This window comes from Carex rostrata, chromosome 12, assembly GCF_964058835.1.
Source record: "Carex rostrata chromosome 12, lpCarRost1.2, whole genome shotgun sequence".
In the NCBI taxonomy this organism is placed as follows: Eukaryota; Viridiplantae; Streptophyta; class Magnoliopsida; order Poales; family Cyperaceae; genus Carex; species Carex rostrata.
The window spans coordinates 11,343,350-11,367,075 of record NC_135929.1 but is presented as its reverse complement, the minus strand read 5'-3'; the positions used below and the strand labels follow the sequence as shown (position 1 = coordinate 11,367,075).

The 23,726-nt window shown below is 35.2% G+C and overlaps 2 protein-coding genes across 3 annotated transcripts; one reads left to right on the top strand and one right to left on the bottom strand.

Moving 5' to 3' along the window:
* Positions 1-7,335: 7,335 nt before the first annotated feature.
* LOC144563430 (scarecrow-like protein 14) lies at positions 7,336-9,807 on the bottom strand. The gene is made up of 2 exons (XM_078312906.1): positions 9,758-9,807; positions 7,336-9,382 (listed from the first exon to the last, which is right to left on the bottom strand). The coding sequence occupies exons 1-2, from the start codon at positions 9,760-9,762 to the stop codon at positions 7,384-7,386; spliced, it is 2,004 nt and encodes a 667-aa protein (XP_078169032.1). The 5' UTR covers positions 9,763-9,807; the 3' UTR covers positions 7,336-7,383.
* A 10,455-nt stretch (positions 9,808-20,262) lies between these two features.
* Positions 20,263-23,726, top strand: LOC144562566 (putative E3 ubiquitin-protein ligase RF298). 2 transcript variants are annotated; one of them, XM_078311759.1, is made up of 4 exons: positions 20,263-20,438; positions 20,681-20,734; positions 20,910-22,855; positions 22,995-23,726. In XM_078311759.1, the coding sequence occupies exons 3-4, from the start codon at positions 20,915-20,917 to the stop codon at positions 23,544-23,546; spliced, it is 2,493 nt and encodes an 830-aa protein (XP_078167885.1). In that variant the 5' UTR covers positions 20,263-20,438; positions 20,681-20,734; positions 20,910-20,914; the 3' UTR covers positions 23,547-23,726. The 2 variants fall into 2 exon arrangements, with proteins under 2 accessions (XP_078167885.1, XP_078167884.1); XM_078311758.1 differs by lacking the exons at positions 20,263-20,438; positions 20,681-20,734 and having other exon boundaries at positions 20,852-22,855.

Sequence of the window (23,726 nt, the reverse complement as noted above, 5' to 3'; positions counted from 1 at the left end):
TTCACTGAATTCGCACTTCTGAGATACCTCATATTTTGCGTGACTTTTTCGAGAATTTTAACCGTTCAAATACATTCTACACGAATCTCAAAGCTCAAATAATACTGGACCCCCGCTCTATCCCGAATCGGCACCGGTCACGTCGGTCACGCAAAATATGAGATATCGCAGAGGAATCGTACTCGGATGCCATGTGGCTTGAACTATTTTGGGATTTTCATTGACAATAAGCCGCGACTAAAAGTGAAGCGGGTCATTTTTTTTTTTTTTTGCAATGATAGGCTGATAGCGGGTCAAAAGTAATTGGTGAACAAAAGAGACATTGAGCAGATAAAAAAAAGTTAGCATTTCTTGGTCCAAATTTATCTGATAAGCTTCAATAATTAATTTAATTTGTTCAAACGAGATTTTAATTTGTTTATGTATAAAATTTTTTTAATTAATTTAATATTAAATCAAGCTGTCAAAAAACGAAAGATTTGTATGCACTGTTTAATGTATTGTTTTTTTTTAAAAAAAACTTAATTTATTTTGTAACGTTTAACTTGATACTAAATGAATTCAAAATTTTAAAAAATTAATATATGTAAATAAAAATCTTTTGTAGGAGATTAGTTTGAACTATTTGAATTCATTATTTGAAACCGATTTGATGGTTAATTTTGATTGGGTCAAAACTAACCAGAGTAAAATGTCCTCCATATATTTATTTAAGGCATCATATATATATTATGATAAAATTAACAGCATTTTGACAAGAATAGAAAGGTGGCCAACCTTTTTAATGTGATATGTGATGCACCAAAGACAAATTTAATTTATTATGAAATCAACATTGTTAATCATAAAACAAATACAATCTCATAAATTTTATTAAATTTTCTAACACATATTACAATTACTTAGATAACGAGCATCATTTTATATTTTTTTTTTTAGAAATTCATAAAATTGAGCTAGGAAATAGAGACAGCTTCAGAAAATAGTTGCAATATTTTCTGTATTATATCTAAAATTACTTCAATCGGTTCATCTGTCCTGTTTAAAAATTAAAAAAAAAACCAGAGCAAACACCAATAACCAAAATATTATGATTTTTCAATAGAACTAAAATATTATGATTTTTATCAGTTTAATTTAATATTTGATATGTGGGCATGGACTTACAACGTGATAGTAGCTTGCTACCACAGTGACAAATAAATTAATTTGGTTCAGTTCGGCGAGGTCAAAAATTCGTGATTCGAGAATAATTCAGATATAATTTGGAAATGATTCAGAATTATCTGCACCACAGATCTCAATCCTGCAAGAAAGCAAAAAAGAAAAAACCAAAAAGAAAAAAGATATTCTGGAAAAAGTTTGAAAAACATTCGCGAATAATTCGTAAAATTCGGAAAAATTCTTAAAATTCGCGAATTTTTCTTTTATTTTCCTATTCATTTTTGGCCAAGCCTTCTCTATATATAAATATAGAGAAGGCTTGGGTGCTATATATATATATATAGAGTAAGGCTATCCTACTTTGCAAAGTAAAGGGGCTGTTTTACTTTGCGTTTCAGATCGTCGGATTTGCTTTAGAAACGGTGCAGATCAATCTGATCTGAGTTGAGTTTTTGTCGCTGAACTTCAAAATTTTTCTCTCCATTAACTGGACGGTCCAGTAAATGAACCCTCCCAAACCCCGACCCCCTTCTCTCTCCCGCGTATTCTCGTCTCTCAGCCAGACCTAAAATCTAAATCGCGCACAAGCTTTTCTCTTCCGGCGTCCCCTTCTCCTGGCGCAACCATCTCTCGGTGCTACGCTCCTCTACTCTCGGTGCAACCCCAACCCCCCTCTCTCTCTGTCGCGTATTTTCCACACTGCCCAGACCTAAATCAGCTCATCCAATCCCGTGCCTCCCTCTCCTCTCCTCTCCTTCTCCAGTAACAAAATCACTTCCTACAAGACAGCGCCACCTTGCTCTTTCTCTCCAGTTTTGGGTCTTGTTTTTTATCTTACACTTTTTTTAATAAATTGACAAATTTGATCAAGTTGGTTGTGAAATTGAGGTTATATTTGGTGTATCATTACAAATAGTTCACAGATTAAGGCGCTCAAACCCCAATTGAGGTTACGTCTGGTGTTTGTTCAAATTAAATAGCAAAATGGAGAGCAAGGTATAGGGTGGTAATATTCTTAATTTTTTAGTGGTTAATTTCCTCTTTTTCTCTGTAGTTACCAAGAATGGGGTGCACTTTTGAGAAGAAGATTAGCAGAAAGAAGAATTATGGTTTTCTGTATAGACTACAAGTAAGATTGAACTCTCTTTCATAATTTTATTTTGACTTGCTATTGATTGCCAATTTTGATTTAAAAGAAAAATATAATTACAAGGTTTCTTTTTAAAATTAAATAACCTGTAGTTACATTGTTTCATCTTTTTTTTTATATTTTCAGAAATTTTCCTAAGGATGACATGGTTGCAGAAGGCTGGAGTGTCTATTTTTCTAACTAATACACAGAGTGGGAATGGATGGAGTGTCTTTTTATAGTTTTCTAAAGCACACAGGTAGTGTTTTTTTTTTTTTTTTAGTAACAATAGGGATCAAACCCCCATTTATTGATAGTAAAATAACAGGAAAACAAAAAGATAGTAAAACATGGTGAAATGCCAGTTTGTCAGATACTGGTAAACCTCTTGCACGGGCTTGTCAGATGAACTGTGATGAGGACAATGTATAGAAGATTATTTGAAGATGACGGTGATGAGGACAATGTATAGAAGATGAACTGGATGTTTGTTAAGTTATTGATGATTGTTATTTTATTAAATTATGTAATATTTGTTATTTTATGAGAGTCTATTCTAGGTTTTCAAAACTTGTACAAGTAATGCATGAAACATCTAAATTGTTTGGTATGTGAGATGTTGTCTATTATGTAATGCATTGGATTTGGAAGGGAGAGTCTTCACCAATTTTTTCCTCTCAAATTTTGTTAAAATTTATAGCAATTTTATGTGAAATTTTGTAATGCATTGAACATCTAAATTATTTGTTATTTTCAGGACTTGACATTTTTAGTGAAATTTTAGTTATTCCGTGCCAAAATTTCAATCATCAAAACTCAAAAGACATAAACCATGATTGTCCTGTATTGAATTTTTTGATGTTGTTATATTCTCAATTCTTTGTGAAATCCTCTTTTTTGTGAATTCATTTTCATCTCTATCACAGATATTCATTTTCTCCAACATGTAACGTCCTCTTTTTTGTGAATTCATTTTCATCTCTATCACAGATATTCATTTTCTGCAACATGTAACATCACCATAACAGATGGCAATCCAGAATTTCAGATTTAGCACACATCTATCACCCAATTTCAGATTTTTTTTAATAACAGATCATAACAGATAGAACCAGAATTCAAGTTTAAAAAAAAAACATCACACATTCAATAGATGCAAACTAGAATTCAACAACACGCATTTGCCAGAGAAAGGTTCTCATTTCAGACATGAAGGAAAACATAATTAAAATCCACAAAAGAGTTTAAATGGAGATTTAATTAAAGAAAATGACAGTCTAAACAAAAGACAATCTGAACAAAGCATGCTGACAATCTGAACATCTATATCACATGATGACATTGATGAAAAACCAGAGAGATATATGTATGGAAGGGCCTTTGCGTTTGCCTTTATTTTTTGTTTCTTTTACATCAATGAGACTAAGATTTGCATTTATCTAATGGTTGAGCAGCTGTCAACGTGGCAAATCTTAAAAAGCATGGATAGACTAAAATCAAAGGTAGCAGTTTGAACCCCAGAAATTAAAATCGCCTATCTAAACTAGCAGCTGCTTTAACTAATAGGCACGAAATAAATTAAAATTGCCCAAACTGACAACAGCTTGAACACCATAAATAGTTCACATTAGGCGCGCTGTTGGTTTCAAAATAAAGATTAAAACCAAAGAAAATCAAAATTGCTTTGAACGGGAGAAGATTTAAACAGAAGCCAAAGCTAGAGGGTCGCTGAATTTAAAACAAAAATACAATTTTTCTATAAAGGGCTACATGTAGAGAGATTCATCAAGAGAGAGGAGCGGGGTTGCCCTTGTTGCTGGAGAAGTTGGTGCCGAGAGAAGAAAAGAGCGGGGAAGAAGATTCAAGGTGCGATCTAGGTTTTGCTCACTGCCATATATGGGACACGCGTGAGAGAGGAGAGGGAGGGTTGGGGTTTGTATTTACTGGATGGTCATGTTAACTGGAGGGGCTTTGCATCTCATTTCAGCGACAAAAACTCAAATCAGATCAGATTGATCTGCACTATTTCTAAAGCAGATCCGACGATCTGAAACGCAAAGCAAAACAGCCCCTTTGCTTTGCAAAGTAGGATAGCCTTACTCATATATATATATATATATATATATGAGTAAGGCTTGGGTGCTATGGATAGCATAGAGGCCTCTATGCTACGGCTCAATATTCGAGTTTTCAAAATCCAAACGGTCGATCCGAACCGTTCATCTTATTCTCCATATTAATATCTGCTTGGAGACCAAATTTTACATTTTTCTGAATTTTTTTACTATTTATTAAGTATTTTACAAAATTGTTGATCCAACGGTGGCTGCACAAAACAGTAAAACCGTTGGATTAGCGATTTTCAAAGTGGCTTAATAAATAGTAAAAAAATTTAGAAAATTATAAAATTTGGTCTCCAAGCAGATATTAATATGGAGAATAAGATGAACGGTTCGGATCGACCGTTTGGATTTTGAAAACTCGAATATTGAGCCGTAGCATAGAGGCCTCTATGCTATCCATAGCACCCAAGCCTTACTCTATATATATAGAGATGGGCTACGGTGCATTGCAATGCATAGGCTATGGTGTGCATTGGATCATAAATCACCGATTCAAAGTTCAAATGACCGATCCAAACTGTTCATCTTGTTCTCCATATTAATATGTGCTTGGAGACCAAATTTTACATTTTTTGAAATTTTTTTACTATTTATTAAGCCACTTTGAAAATTGCTGATCCAACGGTGGCTTCTGATTTTACTGTTCCAAACAGGCACTGTTGGATCAGCGATTTTCAAAGTGGCTTAATAAATAGTAAAAAAAATTTCAAAAAATGTAAAATTTGGTCTCCAAGCACATATTAATATGGAGAATAAGATGAACGGTTTGGATCGGTCATTTGGACTTTGAATCGGTGATTTATGGTCCAATGTACACCATAGCCTATGCATTGCAATGCACCATAGCCCATCTCTCTCTATATATATATATATATTATTTAAACGGGTACGGGTACGGTTTGAATTGACTGTTTGAACTTTGTAAATTTTGAAAATGGAGAGCGTAATTCGGTGTCACCAAAAAATGGTGTAATCGATCCCTCCTCAAAAAATGGTGCAATGCATAGGTATTTTTGTACATTGGATTATAAATCACCAGATTCAAAATCCAAATAACCGATCCAAACTGTTTATCTTGTTCTCCATATTAATGTGTTTGGAGACAAAATTTTACATTTTTTGAAAAAAATTTACTATTTTTTTTTAAATTTATTGAAAATTGTATGTCTGAAAAATGAAAACTTATTTTTTGTTTCTAAAATCTGGAGAAAAGAAAAAAAAAAAGGTGGGAAAGGGTGCCAAACACCCTATATTATTAGTTCTCCTTTTTGCTCTAGTTTTGATGATTTTCAATGATTTCAGACCACTTTTGTCAGAAAAAATAATGCAAAAAAATTCGGAGAGATAATTTTCTTGCGTACCTCAAAAGAGCATCATCAGGTAGATGCTTGAAAAAGAAGCTCTTTAGATATTATATTGAGTAGTTTGGAACTTTTCTAGATCGTCAACATATTGATTTTTCTTCCTAGTATTGGTGAAATGTCAATTTAAACTGACATCACTGATAATACCATAGATTTTTCAAAGGTCTCTGTTGACTTCATGTAGTAAACTTTTCCAACTGACTCTAAGTCAATATGGCATGTATTTTTTACTATTTTAGAGAAATTCTTCCACCACACGTCTTTCAAATGCAACCAACAATTTTCTCTTATTACTTTCTTTTGTTCTCTGTATTTTATTATTTAGTTCCAACAAAAAAAAAAAAATGAAACAGGATAGATGTAATTAATTAACCATCCCATCCTGCCCCTCTCTTGTGCAAATTGGGCAAAACCGGAAGGCAAAAGCTGGGTGCTATTTGCAAATTATATAAATTATTGGGTTAAATTGCAAATATATCTTGATACAACCAGAAACTGATAAAAATCTTTTTCAGGTCAGCATGACATATAAAAAGGTTGTTTGAGTGACAGCATATATAGCATATAGAAAGTAATTTGTTATATCAAATTTGATGTCAATTTATCAGAATATATTCAAAAAAAATTCTGTTTAGGTCCCAGATTTTGTACCTTACAAAGGGAGCAGTGGGGGAGCACAGCAGAGGATTCCAACCCCTTGCATTTTGGTAAATGCTTTCTTTTTGGCATGTCATTTAGTATGTTAAGGATAGCTGTTAATTCTTATCCAAGAGAATAAAAGCTGCTCTCATAGAAAATGTTACGTGATGTTTTAGAATTAAATAGTAATTAATTAGAATAAATGAGATATAAAATAAAGAGTAGTTAACGAGTTGTTTTTAGGATAAATAGTGTGACAAGTACTGGAAGAAATTAGAGTGACAAATTGAATGAAATAAGTTAAGTCTTCCTCTACTGTCTCTCTTCCATAGTCTACTGGTTCATGACATGCATGCTCTCAGCGCATGTTTGGTTAATTTGGGTGTTCCTCAAGGGCTAGCTCTGGTATATTAGCTTTCCTTTTCAAATGTCAATTGCTCTTAAGGGATGTTAAAATCCTAGTCTACAAATAATAAAAGGAAAAGTAGCGAGAAGAAAACTAAAAACATAATTGGTAGAGTGGTTCAATTCACAGTAATACATTTTGGTACATAAATGAGTGCTTTGCTGGAAAAGTATATTAAAATTTTTTGAGTGAGTCTATGGTACTATGCATATTACGATTTGGCTCGTAATACGGCTCAATATTTGACTTTTTTTAAATTCTAACGGTCGATCCGAACCGTTCATCTTGTTCTCCGTATTAATATGTGTTTGGAGACCAAATTTTACATTTTTTGAAATTTTTTTACTATTTTTTTAGATTTATTGAAAATCACTGTTTTTGGATGGTCCAGAATTTTCAGATCAAGTGATTTTCTAAATATCTAAAAAAATAGTAAAAAAATTTCAAAAAATGTAAAATTTGATTGAGCCGTAGCACGGACCAACCCGTGATATGCATAGTACCATAGACTCACTCAAAAATTTTAAGTTTCCGTACACTAGAAGATAACCTCAAAGCTTATTCTACTTTAGGTTTCCACAATGAAACACCATATATTATATTACCCTTCCAACCCCAAAGGAACCAATTGCAATCTTCTTCAATAAAAAATGCCTTGTTATAATCATTTCTAACCATTTCACGGCATTCTTTCACTACACCTGGATCGACCGGAAGCTGTTCAAAGCCGATCTGCAAATTTCGCATGTGCCACTGCTTGTAGGATTCCAGTCGTACGACCAAATCAGGCCCTTCACATGCTATCAGATTAATTATAGAAGGACCCAACATTTCTCTTTCCATTAATTGCCTAAGCTTGTAGTCTCGTGGGATCAACGTGTCAAGCAGGTCGAAGAACCTGGAGAAGTGCAACAAAACATTTCTAAACCGTGCGATGAAGAAGGGACTGAAGGATACATTGAATATTCCTTGAATGAAAATCTTCGGTTTGATCTCTTTAATCAGATCGAGGAGTTTAGTCCTAGGATCATTGCTGTGTAATAAAGGTTCATCCCTTACTCTACCTAAGTTATACATAGTATTAACTATAAGCACTTCATCATCATTGATACTAAGATCATCAATGCAAACGGACTCCCAATGTGACGCAATCCCTTGATACTCAAAAGGAACTCCAAAACTACGAGCATAATCTTCCAACCTCCTTCCTGTCTCGTTGATTCTTTCAGCAGGGTGAAAACCCGGCTGAGGCAAATCTACCCCAGTAATTCGGAGTTTCGGGGGCCCACCTTTTCTTTTTGTAAGTGATTGAATTAGAGATGGCCATTGGAATCCAAAAGTAATGCCGAAATCAACTACATGGATTTTTGTTGCATTGCTTATGGCACTGAGAATACTCTCATTAGCAAAATGATATCCAAGTCGGGGAGCGGGAGATACCCTTGAGCACATATAATTGGCCTTCAGATAGTCGATGGTGCATACTTTCCTTGTGACATATTGACGATATGCTGCACTTCTTGTACCAGCCAAGCGTGCCTCTAGTCCATCAGCAAGAATGCATGCAAGCCTTTGGATCCCATCGCCAATAGGAGATGCTTCCTTCCTTATTTGTTTTATAAGTTCACTAGCAATCTTGTTATCATTGATAGATATCGCCTCTGCGCAAGAGATGAGGTGTGTTTCGAGATTGATATGGTTGTGTTGGTTTTGATTCTCACTGTATGAGTTTGCTTTGAGCTCCTTGATTTTTCTTGGGCTGGCTATTTCTTGTTTTTGACAGTTTCCCCTCTGGTATAGTAGTGCTTTGTCAAACATCTCATCTCTAATTGTTTCTTCATTATTGACCATGGGTATTTTGCAATTTCGCCCCTCCAAAAGGTCCAAGTTTGCATCATTTGTATTCTTTTTACCCTTAGACTTATTTCGCAAATCACTTTCTTTCTCTTCCTCCGATTTGATCTGTAGTGAGTTCCTATCACATTTCTTCGTTGGATTAAGTGAAAGATTACTCACATGCAAATTAATCGATGAGCTATTCTGATTTGGAAGGAACTTCAATCCTTCTTCTACACCTCTCTGAAATTCAATAATAGCCAACAAGTTCTCTATACATGGGTGTTGTTCCAAACTCTCACTACAGGTCGGAACTACGTGATCTATTAAATCAGAAGTTGTGAAACCAGGATTTACCTTTGATTGTTTTGATATCAATTGATTATCTTGTGGAGGTGGATACTTCTCCCCAAGGATATCATAAAAGGGTTTCTCCATGGCTCTGAGAGCTTCCTCTTGATAACCATTAATCTTTTCATTTATTTCTTCCTCCAATAAATACCGGCTTATGTAGTCTAGCGTTGGATCTATAAGTATCTCAGACTTCTCTTGTTGGATCAGAGAAAGGTTGTTGTTTGGGTCTTTTTCAGGGAGAATTTGTGAGTAGTTTGTTTGATTACAATTACCAATGGAACCGTGCAATTCGTTCGACTTGAAAGACCCTGAGCTGTTCTCTTTTGGCAAAGTCATGTTGCTTGCAGCTTGCAAAAGAAAATTTGATCTAAAAATTCCATAAATGAATCCAATTAGTGAAGTGAAACCGTTGAAAGATATTATTCAGTGGAAGTTTTTTAGGAAAAAAAGTGACAATTTACAGACTTTTCAATGATATAAGCTTTGGAAATTTTCAAATGATGTTGAAAGCCTGAGACTACAAAATTTTAAAGATCCCCTTGTTAGTAGAAGGATATTCCATGAAATTAATTAGTAAGACCAGTGTGCAGATCATTTTCTAATTAAAGAAACATTATAAATTCTTCAAGTTTTTGCTCTAAAGATTGTGAGACGTCACAAAGTAAAGCATACAATTGCGAAATAATATTTTGTCGAAAAAAAAAAATGTTAAATGGTTTGGAGAGAGAATTTTCCAGCATACCTCATAAGAGTATCACCAGTTAGCTAGAGAGGTAGAGACTAGTGTCTTGACTCTTGAGGAAGAAGCTCCTTTAGATATTATATTGGGATTGTTAGGTGTGCATCACATCTAATTACCAGTCTGAGACGTTATTCTTTTCGAAACGTCAATATATATATTAATATATAGTGAATTTTCTGCTCTGTTATTGATGAAATGTCTTGTGTCTATTTCAAATGACATCATTGTTGACAGCCCTGTAGAGTTTTAAGGGTTCTCTGTTGCCATCAAGAGTTTCCTCCTGTTATTTCCTTTTGTTCTCTATATTTTATTGTTTGGTTTTAACAAAAATAAATAACAAATGAAATAGCCTTCAACTTTTGAAGACAAAAGTTGAGTTCTATTTCCAAATTATGTAAATTATTGAGCTAAATTGCAATTATATCCAATATGATCTCAATTTATCAGAATTTTTTTTTTTTTAAATTCAAGTAGCGACTACCCGGTGTACCATTTATCCGAATTTTCAAAAAAAAAAAAATTCTGCTTAGGTGTCTGATTTGTACCTTACAAAAGCCCTCTGCATTAACTCAAAAGAGAATCTTTTGAGTTAATAAATTTCAATCGTCTAATTTGAAATGGAGCTAATCTGACTCCTGTCTATAATATAGGGGCTCTTTAATATTAGTGCATATTTAATCCGCACGAATCTTTAAGCATATTGGATAATCAATATGTTTTTGAGTTAATGCAGAGGATACAAATTCTCATAACTGGTGGAGTGCTAATATTTCCACTAACGTCAAATCTATTTGAAAATTAAAAATGTTTGATGAAGATTTGGATCGGATGGTTTTGACTTTTGACTGCCCCTATATTCTTTGCAGATATTTTAGTTGCCTGATTTGTTGGCAGGGACACTGCATCTATCAACTCAACAGTTGTTCCTTTCAAGCATAGAATTGAATGAAGTGTTTTCTTTGCCCAATTGATTTTGGATCAAAATCTGCTGTTATTCCTGTGCATGAACAGTATTCATGTTATCTCTGTTTTTTCAAATTCAGTCATTGAATTATTTTGAGATGCGTGCACAGTGAAAAAAGTTGCTTTGAGACTCATTCTCAAAAATAATTGAATGGTTGAATTCAAAAAAAATAAGAATAGCAAAGTTATTGTTCACAGAAAAAAAAAATAGCAGTGGATTTGATTTCATTGATTTTATCTATCCTGTAAGATATTTACAGAACATTAATTGCAGTCTGACTTTTGAGGTAGAATTAGTGGGTACTGTTTTGATGGTAATTGGATGTGTTCAACTAAAATAAAATTAAAAAATATCAATAGCTATCTGTTCAATTTCACCAATGAGATCAAATGCAGATGGGTTGGGGAAATATTTGCCAATGATAAACACAGTTGACTAGAAAAAAAAAAAATCATAGAATTTTTAGTTACAAGAGTTCGATTTTTCCTACAACTTCGCAGTCTCTATGAAAATTTCTAAAAAATAATTACATTATCAGTTTCTTCTTTGTGAAATTAAGGTCATTAATTTTTTTCTAATGCACTTAATTTCACCTAATTTGTTTTTAATTACTTTCTCTTTGTGGCATTGCCTTGATGTGGTTCCGTTATTCGCCCTATGAATTCCTTTTTTAATTCAAATATACAATTCAAATAATGAACGAGATATCAAGAGATAAGCGTTCCGCTCCATATATAATATTATATTTTTGCCCGAAAGACTAACATCGCATATAATAATGTAATGAGTTGGACTAATATACTTTTTACCAAGTAAAGTTTACTTTACATTTATTTTACATTTATATTGTCGTTTATAAAGTCATGAAATATAATTTCGGTATTAAAATATGTTTGGAAATCAAATTATATATATAGAGAGAGAGATGGGCTATGGTGCATTGCAATGCATGGAGGGGTTTGTGCATTGGACCATAAATCTAAAATTCAAAATTCAAATGACCGATCCAAACCGTTCATCTTGTTCTCCATATTAATATGTGCTTGGAGACCAAATTTTACATTTTTCTGAATTTTTTTACTATTTATTAAGTATTTTACAAAATTGTTGATCCAACGGTGGCTGCTGATTTTACTGTTTTGTTAAGCCACCGTTGGATCAACAATTTTGTAAAATACTTAATAATTAGTAGAAAAAATTCAGAAAAGTGTAAAATTTGATCTCCAAGCACATATTAATATGGAGAACAAGATGAACAGTTTGGATCGGCCATTTGGATTTTGAATTTTAGATTTATGATCCAATGCACAAACCCCTTCATGCATTGCAATGCACAAACCCCTTCATGCATTGCAATGCACCATAGCCCATTCTATAATTATTATCTTTTGATTAAAAGATTTTGAACTATTCAAAAACAATGCTATTCTACCTATTTAGTAAATAACAAAAAAATTCTAAAAATATAAAATTTGGACTTCAAACACATTTTAATATGAAAAGTATATGGGTAAGGCTAAGGTGCTATGGGTTGCATAGAGGACTACGGTGCTACGGCTCAATATTCAGAGTTTTCAAAATCCAAAATAGTCGATCCGAACCGTTTATCTTGTTCTCCATATTAATATGTGTTTGGAGACCAAATTTTATATTTTTTTGGAAATTTTTTACTATTTTTTTAGATAGGTAAAAAATCAAATATCTGAATGGTGCAGAATTTTTTAGATCAACTGATTTTCTAGATAGTAAAATTTTTTCAAAAATGTAAAATTTGGTTTCCAAACACATATTAATATGGAGAACAAGATGAACTGTTCGAATCGACCGTTTGAATTATATTGAGCCGTAGCACCGTAGCCCTCTATGCAACCCATAGCACCTTAGTCTTACCCAAAGTATATTGAACGGTTTAGATATTGTTTGGACTTCGGAGATATGAGCATGAAGTAAAATGTGATATTTACTTAGATGGTCGATATGTATGCATCAGAAGTAGATAAATGACTCATTTGTCCTCCAAAATTGACATTTTTGTAAAACATACTACATAGTTTTTATTTTTCTTAATAAAGGATAAAATGGGTATTTCATAAATTTTAAACGAGTTTTAATAATGAATACAATAAAATGAGTAAATTTGTAAGTTTCAAAAATTTAGAAAGATAAATATGATATTATGAACTTTAGAGTGGAAATACTTAATTTCGAAGTTTTTGACGGATATATATATAATTCCCCCATATTACAAATTTAAAAATGTAACTATTGGTAATGACGTCTAGAGATCTCTCTTTCCGATGAAAAACTTCATACCATTATGTCCGCTTTGCTAGGCTATTCGACAGACATTATTTAGCATTTTTACCGAACAACCTATTTAATAGACAAATTGCGGACGTTTTAGCAGAAATATTAGACAGATAGTATAATCAAATCAATTATGAGGGCACAACAAATTTAGACCAATAGAGATCCAATCGGGCCCAATTACTTGACAAAATCTGCAGCCCAACCAATATTTATTTTCCCCTCTTTAAAATTTCCAACCAGCCCACTTCCAAAAATAACCACCACTCTCTACTTTCTAATATAAGCTAGCATAATATCTAATGCGGTCCAACCGGATTGTCACACAATTATCACATGCGAATCTGAAATTTAGGTCCAATGGCTTGAACCGACACTACTACAAAAAATAAATTATATATCAGTTGCAATCGCGTTATGCCATTTGGTTCCGAACCGATGCTTATCGACCCGATAGAAAATGCACAGACATATGCCATCGGTGGAAACCGATGGCGTTCAGCACCAACGCCATTTGTTGAAAATCAGGAACCGATAGGAGTAATAGTTTGTCAGTCGTTAAATAAGCCGTTTAATGTAGAAACACCATCAGATCTACTTTGGAAGTGAATCGATGGCGATTCTACATACAGCGTTTGATATTTGATGCCGTTTAGGGTTTAATGCCATCTCGTGCAGTTGTTCGACCGATGGTAGATGTCACTTACGACATCTGTTTTACTGCGTTGGCATTTGGCAGGTCTCTTGATTATTTTAGCTATGTCATCTGTTACTAACTAATTTTGAGCCGTTGTTAATTTATGTGAATATTTTTTTTACTTGTGCTTTTATTAGGGTCTAGCTCCCGTACATGTGTGTGTCTATATATATATATAGAGAGAGAGAGTTGGGCTATGGTGCATTGCAATGTATAACTTTTTTTGTACATTGGACTATAAATCACCGGATTCAAAGTCCAAATAACCGATTCAAACCATTCATCTTGTTTTTCATATTAATATGTGTTTGGAGATCAAATTTTACATTTTTTTTAATTTTTTTACTATTTTTTTTAGATTTATTGAAAATCACTGTTTTTAAATAAATCTGAACTATAAAAAGCAGCAATTTTTAATAAATCTAAAAAAATAATAAAAAATTTTAGAACAAGATGCTATTATCAAGAATTGAATATGTGTCTATTTTCAGATAGACAAAAACTTATATCACTGCACTAAATATGTAATTCCTTTGCATGTAGACTTAAATAGATTTTTTTTTTTCAATAGAATGACCTAACATTACATAATTAGATTGTCTTAACCAAATTAACGATCAAACAAAAAAAAAAATGGAACATTCGATTTTTATTTTGAAATTGTGAAATGTAAATATAATATTAAGAGTGTTGATATATATTATGCGTTTGGCGGCTTAGACGAGACATAAATTTCTTATGTCGTGATTTAAACATGTTGTAAGATTTCAACCCGCGTCTTACAATAAGCGAATCCAATCCAATCCAATCGAGCTTAATTCAGTTTGAGTTCGAGTTGGAATAAATTTCGAACTGAACTGGTTCGAAATTGGAGGTTTCAAACTAAAAAGAAGAGTTCGGGTTTGATTCGGTGCGATTTGAACCAGTTTCGAACCGAACTAGTTCAAAATTAAATCATGGTTTAGAACATCTCCATTGGTGCAATTAATTTGCAATTGCAAACACACGTCGCTGGTTAAATTGAAATTAACTTCAATTGTAATTTCAAAACCCCTCCATCGGTGCAAGTAGTTTTAATTGCATATTAGTGCCACATCAGCGATCGCTGATTTCTTTCTACCGACTCTTTCTACTGACTTTTTCTCTGTCCGCCAACATCACAGCAACAAAAAACAAAACTTCGTTGATTTTTTTTTTGTTGTAATGCTGAAAGCAGCTGCTAGCCTGCTGGACAATATATTGAATTAAATAATAAAAGTCATTACATCCTTCTACTAGCAGAGACACCTCTAAAAAACAGTACCAGTAAACGGTACCAGCAAAAAAGAAATTTACTGTTTTATTTGAAGCAAAAGCACGATTGTAGGCATTACATACTTTAATTTCTTTCGAATTGATACTACAGACTTCTTTCATGCAAGTATAAATTTGTTCTCTCTTTCCAACCTATGTAAACAGAACTTTTATATATAGTAGTAACTATCTGTCTATAGATGTTGCATTTTGTGGAACTTTTATATATAGTAGTAGCTATCTATCTTATAACTTTTATTAATGCACTCAGCGTGATTCATGGGCTTCTGCCAGATGGCAAGATCTCCTTCTTCGACAACCTTCTTCCCGCAGAGCCGGGCTGCCAGATCCTCTATTTCATCTCGTTCTTGTTTCAAATCCTATTCCATTCTATCCCAGCCTCTGCAGTATTGCTTCCATCTAATTGGAGGACCTGACAAGATCCAGTACCCGCCTGGCCTCAGAACCCAATCAACTTCTATCAAGTAAATCCCATCTGTTATAAATAGAATCCATGAAATAAAATTGCACATCAACAATATTATAAATAGAGCATTATCATTGAAAGACATTGTACGAGGACCTACAACCATAAACATAGAGCTATTCTTTCATGTGTGCACAACACTAATGTTGGTTGCAACTTTTACCCAAGTTCAGTACCATGAAGTATTTTAGTCAAATATCTTGAAAATAAATTTAGAATTTAGAATTTAGAATTTAGAATTTAGAATTTAGAATCCTTCTAACTATTTTAACTTCTGTGCATAATAATCAAAGTGTACCATATTTATTCCAAGGGATCAAGCATTTAGAGCAGTGTGCCATGTCAAAGGCCCGAGCTGGGTAAGGTATCTTATATGTCGCCATGATACCAATCATAGCTGGCACACCTCGTTCCAATGCAAATTAGACCTGTGCTTCATGTGAATCTCTTGGTGCAAACGACATTGTCATAATATCCCTCTTTATCAAATATGCTCCCCAACTTGCCACTTATACTATAATAAAAGTATTTTAGATTTACAATTTAACTGCTAGAGAATGGTAGAGTACAGTTGTACTGTTACATGACATAGCTATGCCGTACCAGAATTGTAGAACCAAGTTTACAGAGCCAAGGCATTGGCACCTTACTGACCAGCTTGTAAATTAAACAACCTAGCCTAGGCAGTACCAAGACGATGGTACCACGGATGATCATGTCAGCTTGTACCATACCAAGTTGTTAGCAATAAAAAATAATTCCTCACAGGTTCATAATTATATTAAAGATGACCAGCTCAACTTGGTACCAGTCAGCTTTTAGTTCTTACAGTTGTATCATACATACATTAAAAAAATAAGTTTTATTACCCCGCAACGTGCAGTACGAATACTCCCATCAGTCAGCGACACCAACTTATTTATATCATCAATATAGCATCGGCCCTACTTGGGAACATCATACCACCTCCAGGGAAGCGGAACCGTTTGCCTTCAATAAAAACAAAGCAAATTAAGGCCCTCTAGAAAGATAAAATCTTCCTATATGCCTCTAATGAAACACATGAAATTTCCCAAACCTGTAATGGCCTAATTGGAAGATTTAAACATGTTGTAAGATTTCAACCCGCGTCTTACAATAAGCGAATCCAATCCAATCCAATCGAGCTTAATTCAGTTTGAGTTCGAGTTGGAATAAATTTCGAACTGAACTGGTTCGAAATTGGAAGTTTCAAACTAAAAAGAAGAGTTCGGGTTTGATTCGGTGCGATTCGAACCAGTTTCGAACCGAACTAGTTCAAAATTAAATCATGGTTTAGAACTAAAAAGAAGAGTTTTGAACCGAGCCGGGATCAGTTCGAGTTTGATTCGAACTAATTTCGAACCGAACTGAATTTGATTCGTTTCAGAACTAAGCCAGTTTGATTTGTTTTGAACCGAATTTTTTTTTTTTTTCTAATCGAACTTAATTGAATCACAAACTACGAGCTTTTTGTGCACCAGTTAAAATTCAAAACAAACGAAGAACACTCTCATTCAAAACTACGAGCTTTACAAATGGACATTCTTGTTTACATAGATTCACAAAACAAAGCAAAAGTCAAAACAAACGAAGAACATTTCTTTTAAAGCATCCAGTTAAAATTGTTGTGGTTAGTTCCTTTTTTCCAATTTAGGAACTCATTAAAAGGACCTTTTTTTAAAATAATTTCAGTTACATGATAAACTCAAAAAAGAAGATATTTTTATCTTAAATTTGTTAATGAAATAAATTTAAGAATATATTACACCAATTGTTATTTATACCATAATAATAATAAAAATAAATCAAAACACTCTGACGTCTTTGAGATAATTCCACATCTACCCAGGGCGTCAAGCTCATCTGTGGTCTCATTCTTGGAGGGGCGCACATTGGCATGGCGACTCCTCAAAAGTCCAAAAATATACCATAATGTTAAATATATTTAAATTTTAAAGGGTCTCCAAGCTAATATGCGCCCCCCCCCCCCTAAGAATGAGACCGTATATTGACTTGACGGCCCGGATAAATGTGAAATTCCTCATATTTTGAAGTGTTTAAAATTTTTTTAAAGGGTATAAATAAAAATTTCGGTATATTACAGTTTACAGGGGCGGATCCACTGTAGCACAGGGGGGGTCAACTGCCCCCCGCTGGATTTTCAAAAATAGTGCTAAAAATCTGCTTTTTGGGCCTCTGCCCCTCCCAGGAATTCAATTTGCCCCTCTATGGTCCAATATAATTTATCTACAGTCAGTCTGGAGCGGGAGCCCATCTAAATTGGCGGAGCCCAAATTGGAAACTAGCGGAGGAGGCGCTGAGGAAATGAAAGAATCATGGAAAGGTTTCAAAACATGAAGGCTCATCGAGGAATCCTCATTTAGAAGTGTTGTTTTTTAATATGTAAAAGGATATTAGAAGTGTTATTTTTATCATGTAAGATTGTCTTATTTTTTGCTGTTATGTTTATTGTTTGTTATGATGTTGAATTGTTAATTGTTTTTTGTTATGTTGGATTATTGATTTCTTCAAGTAATTTATGTTTTATGTTATGTTAATGGTTTATTATGATGTTGAATTATTGATTGTATTTTATTATGTTTAATTGTTGATTTTTTTCAAGTAATTTAGTATTTTTATTATATTGATTGGTATGTTTTTTTGTTATGTTGAATTATATCCTACTAGCTAATGGGTTTGAATCCAATAAGCTAATTGAATTTGATTACTGACCCCCCCTGACAGAAATCCTGCATCCGCCCCTGACAGTTTACCTTGTTTTTGTACTGTATCGAAAATCAACAACATATATTTAGGGGTGTTTATTGGTTTGGTTCGGTTGAATCCAAACCGAACTAGACAAATCAAAGTTACTATTCGGTTTCAAAAATAGAACCGAACTGGACCGATTTAGCATTGCAACCGAACCGAAACGAATCAAAGTTTATTTCGGTTTGTACGGTTCAAACTGAACTATATATATATATATTTTTAAAGCAATTGATTTATAATAAACCCAAGTATATTAAGAAATAAACCGGAGTATTAAGAAATAAACCAAAGTATTTAAAGGAATTGATTAAGAAATAAACCGGAGCGGTCTGGACCAAATTCATAATATATAAAAATTCGATTGGTTCGGTTAATTCTATTTTGAAAATTTTCAAACCGAACCGACCCAAAGTTATAATTTGGTTTTAAGAAATAAACCAAACTGAACCATTAAACCAAAAAAACCGAACCGTTTAGTCCAAACTAATTCGGTCTGGATCAAATCCGAATAAACTGGACCCAATGAACACCCAAAACCGAATAAATCGGACCAATGAACACCTCTACATACATCAATGATGATGTTCAAGTTATAAGCCACTATATAAATCTTAACACCAGAATTTTTTTGTATTAAACTATTAATTATTATCAATTATGTTTTATTTTTATTTTTGTGAGATATATTGGTGAATCATGAATGCGAAATCGACATAATCGCTTAATATGTTATGGATGGTTGTCAACCAAATTACCAATCGAGTCGAGTTGAATTAGACAAAATTTGAGTTCGGTTCGAGTTGAATTAGACAAAATTTGAGTTCGGTTTATGGTAGAACGAGTCGAGTTAATCCAATTTATTAACAAGATATTTTTGCTATAAACCACACATAAAAGTTTCATTTTTTTTTTTACAGTGAACACAAAAGGAGATGATAAAATAATAGAAAATAAAAATTATTTTCTTTCTGTAACCCTGAGCTGAGTAAAGTTTGAACTCGTTTCTATCATGACAAAATTAAAATTAAACGAACTAATTATAATTTTTATGAGTTAATCTCGAGCGAATCATATGTTACAAGCTTTTTTTACAATCCTACATATGAGAAATTGAAAATTGATCTTAGAATGTTAATATAATCTTTTTGCTCACAATCTTTGAATTAATTTTCTAAATAACAATGCTATAGAGCTGTTATAGTATTTTCAGACCATAAAAGCTATGGCACTATCGGTATTATAGTACGTTATTTCACACTATAAAAGCGCTATATTGACATAGCATCATTTTTTTAGTCATTCCACGTCATAAATGCTATTTAAATTTTTACTTAAAACATAAATTCAGCATGGATATGAATAAACAAATATAGTATTTGATGTAGAATTAGAGAGTTAAATAAACACTTATTGGTGCACCAACATTCCAACAAAACCATAATTTTTTTTTCCTAATAAACAAAAGTATGAATCAACGGGTGGTAGAAGATAGGGGTGCACAAAAAGTTCGTAATTCGTGATTCGAAAAAAAGTTTGTTTTGAAACAAATCAAATCAGTTCGGTTCTAAAATGAATCAAACTTGAATTGAGACTGGTTCGGTTTGAAACTCTTCTTTTTAGTTCTAAATCATGCTTCAATTTCAAATCAGTTCGATTCAAAACTGGTTCAAATCGCACCGAATCAAACTCGAATTCTTCTTTTCAGTTTCGAACCAGACTCGAATTCTTCTTTTCAGTTTCGAACCAGTTCGGTTCGAAATTGGTTCGAACTGAGTTAAGTTCAATTTGGTTTGATTCATTTTCACCCTTAGAACTGGTAGAAGATAATAATGAAAAAAAAACAACATGAAATAAAAATGGAAAGAAATCAATGAATATTGCTAAATAAATTAATAAAAGAAAAATAAGAGGAAAAAAAAGAAAAAAAAGAAAAAAAAAAAAAAAAGCAAAGAAAACACAGACATAGGGCTAAGTGGTCTGCTGTGGTGATCTCTCCCCAGCCGAAGCCTCTCTTTCGTCTCCTTCTCTCCTTCAACCCTTCTCTCTCTCTCTCTCGCTCGCGCGCGCTCTCTCTAGCCCGTCGATCGTCGATTCAATAATCACAACTCGCAACTCCGCTTGTTGCCATTTAGCAATTCAGGTACGCGCGATCTTCCCTTTCCATCGTTGTTTACTGCTCCGCTTCTAATTGGTACAATAAGGATCTTGCCCTCTTTGTTTATCAGAACTGTTTGTTATTCTATCTGACTGGGTCTAATCTAACCTCGTCGATTTGTTCTTGATCAGTGGTATATTGGTGGCGATTTCCCTTTCGAGTCTAAAGATTGATACTCAGTGGATTCATTTATGTTTTTCTTTGCTTCTCAATTTTACTTTATACAGGAAGATTGATTCAACTATCCCTGGACCGACTTGTTTAGTTTTGATATTTGTCAGGTTTGGTTTCCTACCTCTTTTTATCAATTTTTATATAATTTTCAGTGGGATTTTGTTCAGCTGTTCTTCAATTAACACAAACAAAACCTGAATTGAAGTAGAGATAAAAGAGGTTGAATGGCCAGCGCTGTGGCAAGAGCAACTAACACTGTCCCTTCTTCCCTGTTAATTCAAGATAAAATGACCCGGAACAAGAGAAAGTTTCGCACGGACCAGTCGAGTCCTGATTCGGTTGTGCCCGTTTACCCGCTCCGGCCGACGGATTGCCCCAACTACGGCCCGTCCTCCAATGAAAAGGGGACAGATAGTTTCAACCTGGAACACCTGGCAAGCATGTGCGACATGTGCAAACACCTGATGTGTGCCCCTGAAGAGGGTTTGGAGTGGGAAGACGGGTTCAATGATGCCGATTGGAGCGAGCTTACCGAGACCCGTTTAGAGGAGATCTTGATTAGCAACATTGATATGATTTTCAAGAATGCTATCAATGTTGTCTCCTCTTATGGGTACCCTGAGGATGCTGCCAGAAATGCTGTTTTGACTGCCGGGGTCCGTGACAACAGCAAAGAGCCCCTCTCCGCCTTAGTGGACAGTGCCCTGGCAGTTCTTCGAGGCGACAAAGAGTTGAATTTGTCTTCTAACTTTGACGAGGATTTGGAGAAGACGGAGAAGAGTGTTCTTGCAAGAATGGTTGCTCTTGTTACCGAATCACAGCCTTTCTTTAGCAGAGGTGATGCCATGTGGTGCTTGCTCATCTGTGATATGAGTGTGCCTCGTGCTTGTACTGTAGATTACGACCCCTCAAACCCCATTGAATCTGGCAGCAGCTCTGTTACACTCCCAGTTAATGAAACCAATGTTAGCGGTTCTCAGAGTAATGCACAGTGTGAGATGCCTAAAGTGCTAGGTCTGCCTACTGTACCGAATGGAAGGCCACCTTCCATTCCAAGTAATGTGTGGAGTGTGATTTCAAATCTAAAGCCTGATGATAACCCTAACTCTTCTGACCATAGTAAATCCCTAAAGGAAGGAGGTAAGAAAAGTGGGGGTAATTTAAAAAAGGATTCTATGCTTAGGAACAAGTCGATTAGTCTTGAGAAGAGCTTGCGGGCCCTGGGGTCGAAAGCAGCCTCTAAAGGATGCAAGCATGGTGTACCGGGTAACTTGGTCCTGGACAGGAAATGCAAGTATACAGCATCTGACTCTGCTTCTGGTATTACTGTAAAGAGCACATTTAAACTAAGCAAGATCGTTGGAGGTGGCGTCTTACGTAAAGATGCGGTCCTCGACCTTTCTTTCCATGCAACAAAGTCCAGCAGCAGCACAAACAATAGTACAAATAACACCAGTACAAGTGCTCCCACTGCTAGCAATTCTACCCCATCTGCTGCACCTACTACAGACACAGAGCTCTCTTTGTCACTTCAGTCAACTGGCCCTGCAACTGCAAGTACAAATGTGAAGGGTACTGCAAATGGGAATGTGAATGCAGATGCAAAAGCAAACCCAGATACAAAAACCACCGGAAAGGCTGTTGAGCCGGGCAATACGGGTCGTGAGGGGGGCAAGTCATGGAAGGATTGGGTCCCACAGAACAGAAAGGATGAGGTAGCGGCTAAGCTGTTACCGCACATGAGAGAACTGCAGGCGCAGATACAGGACTGGACAGACTGGGCACAGCAAAAGGTGATGCAAGCGACGCGACGGCTGGTGAAAGACAAAGAAGAGCTGCAGGTGCTGCGGCAGGAGAGGGAGGAGGAGGGGCGGTTACATGAGGAGAGGAAGAGCCTTGAGGAGAGCACCAAGAAGAAGCTGGCCGAGATGGAGGCGGCCATCACCAAGGCTGGTGGCAAAGTTGAGAAAGCTAATGCGGCCGCTCGCCGCCTTGAGATGGAGAATGCACACCTGCGCCATGAGATGGAGGCTGCTAAGATGCAGGCTGCGGTGTCAGCGGCCAACTGCCGGGAGCTGTCGAAGAATGAAATGAACAGCCTGAAGAAATTTGAGACATGGGAGTCGGAGCGGGATCTGATGAAGGAGGAGTTGCTTGATGAGAAGGATAAGGCATCTCACTTGCAACACCGGTTGCATCTGCTCAAACAGCATCTCCTTCATCTGCAGGTCCTTTACTTTCTTATCTCTTTTATAGGTTTGGGACTTGGACTTAATTATTATTTTTTATTGATTCTGTTAGATTGAGGAGTGCGAGTTGTTTTTCAATTTGGTAAATTATTGAGGTTTTTTTATGCAAATTGTACAGGGTTGTGTGAAGAAGGAAGAGAAAGAAAAGAGTGACAGACTGGCACAATTGAACTCTCAGAAAAAGGAAAAAGAGCATATAGAGATGTCAGCAAGAGCCGAGGAGAATGCACTGATGGTGAAATCAGAAAATGAGATGCAACGGTTCAAGAGCGAGATCCGGGAATTGGAGCAACAGATCCAGCAGCTGCGCTCAGCAGATGTCTCCTCTAAGATGGCTGCTCCCAGATGGGCCCCTCCGGACAGCAGGAGCTATGCGTCTCGCCTGGCCCAAGGAAAGAATGGCATCAGCAATGGCAACAGGGCAGCTGTAGCATTTAAGGCCCGGATGGAAAGAGGGGTGCTGGTGGGGCCGGGGGAGGATGAGGTGCAGAGGGAAAGGGAGTGTGTGATGTGCCTGAGTGAGGAGATGGCAGTGGTGTTCCTGCCATGCGCTCACCAGGTTGTGTGCGTCAGCTGCAACCAAATGCACGAGAGTCAGGGCATGAAGGACTGCCCGTCATGCCGCTCCCTCATTCTCCGCAGGATCCTTGTTCGTTCTTCCAATTCTTAGTTTTGTTCTGCTCCTTTTTTTTTTGCTTGTGGAGTTTGGTTCAGTTCAAAAGATGAAGCATGATGAGTTTTTCACTGTCAAAGAATAATAACAATAATAAACTGCACCAAGGTTCGAAACCTAGTTCTTTGCCGGTACATTGTTTGCCTTAATGAAAGTATTAAAAATTGGAGTTTTCAT

Bases quoted from the DNA above. Each gene is read 5' to 3' on its own strand.
- LOC144562566 (XM_078311758.1), top strand. From the start codon at position 20,852: ATGGCCAGCGCTGTGGCAAGAGCAACTAACACTGTCCCTTCTTCCCTG. The intron at 22,856-22,994 runs GTCCTTTACTTT...CAAATTGTACAG, and splicing joins AGCATCTCCTTCATCTGCAG to GGTTGTGTGAAGAAGGAAGA.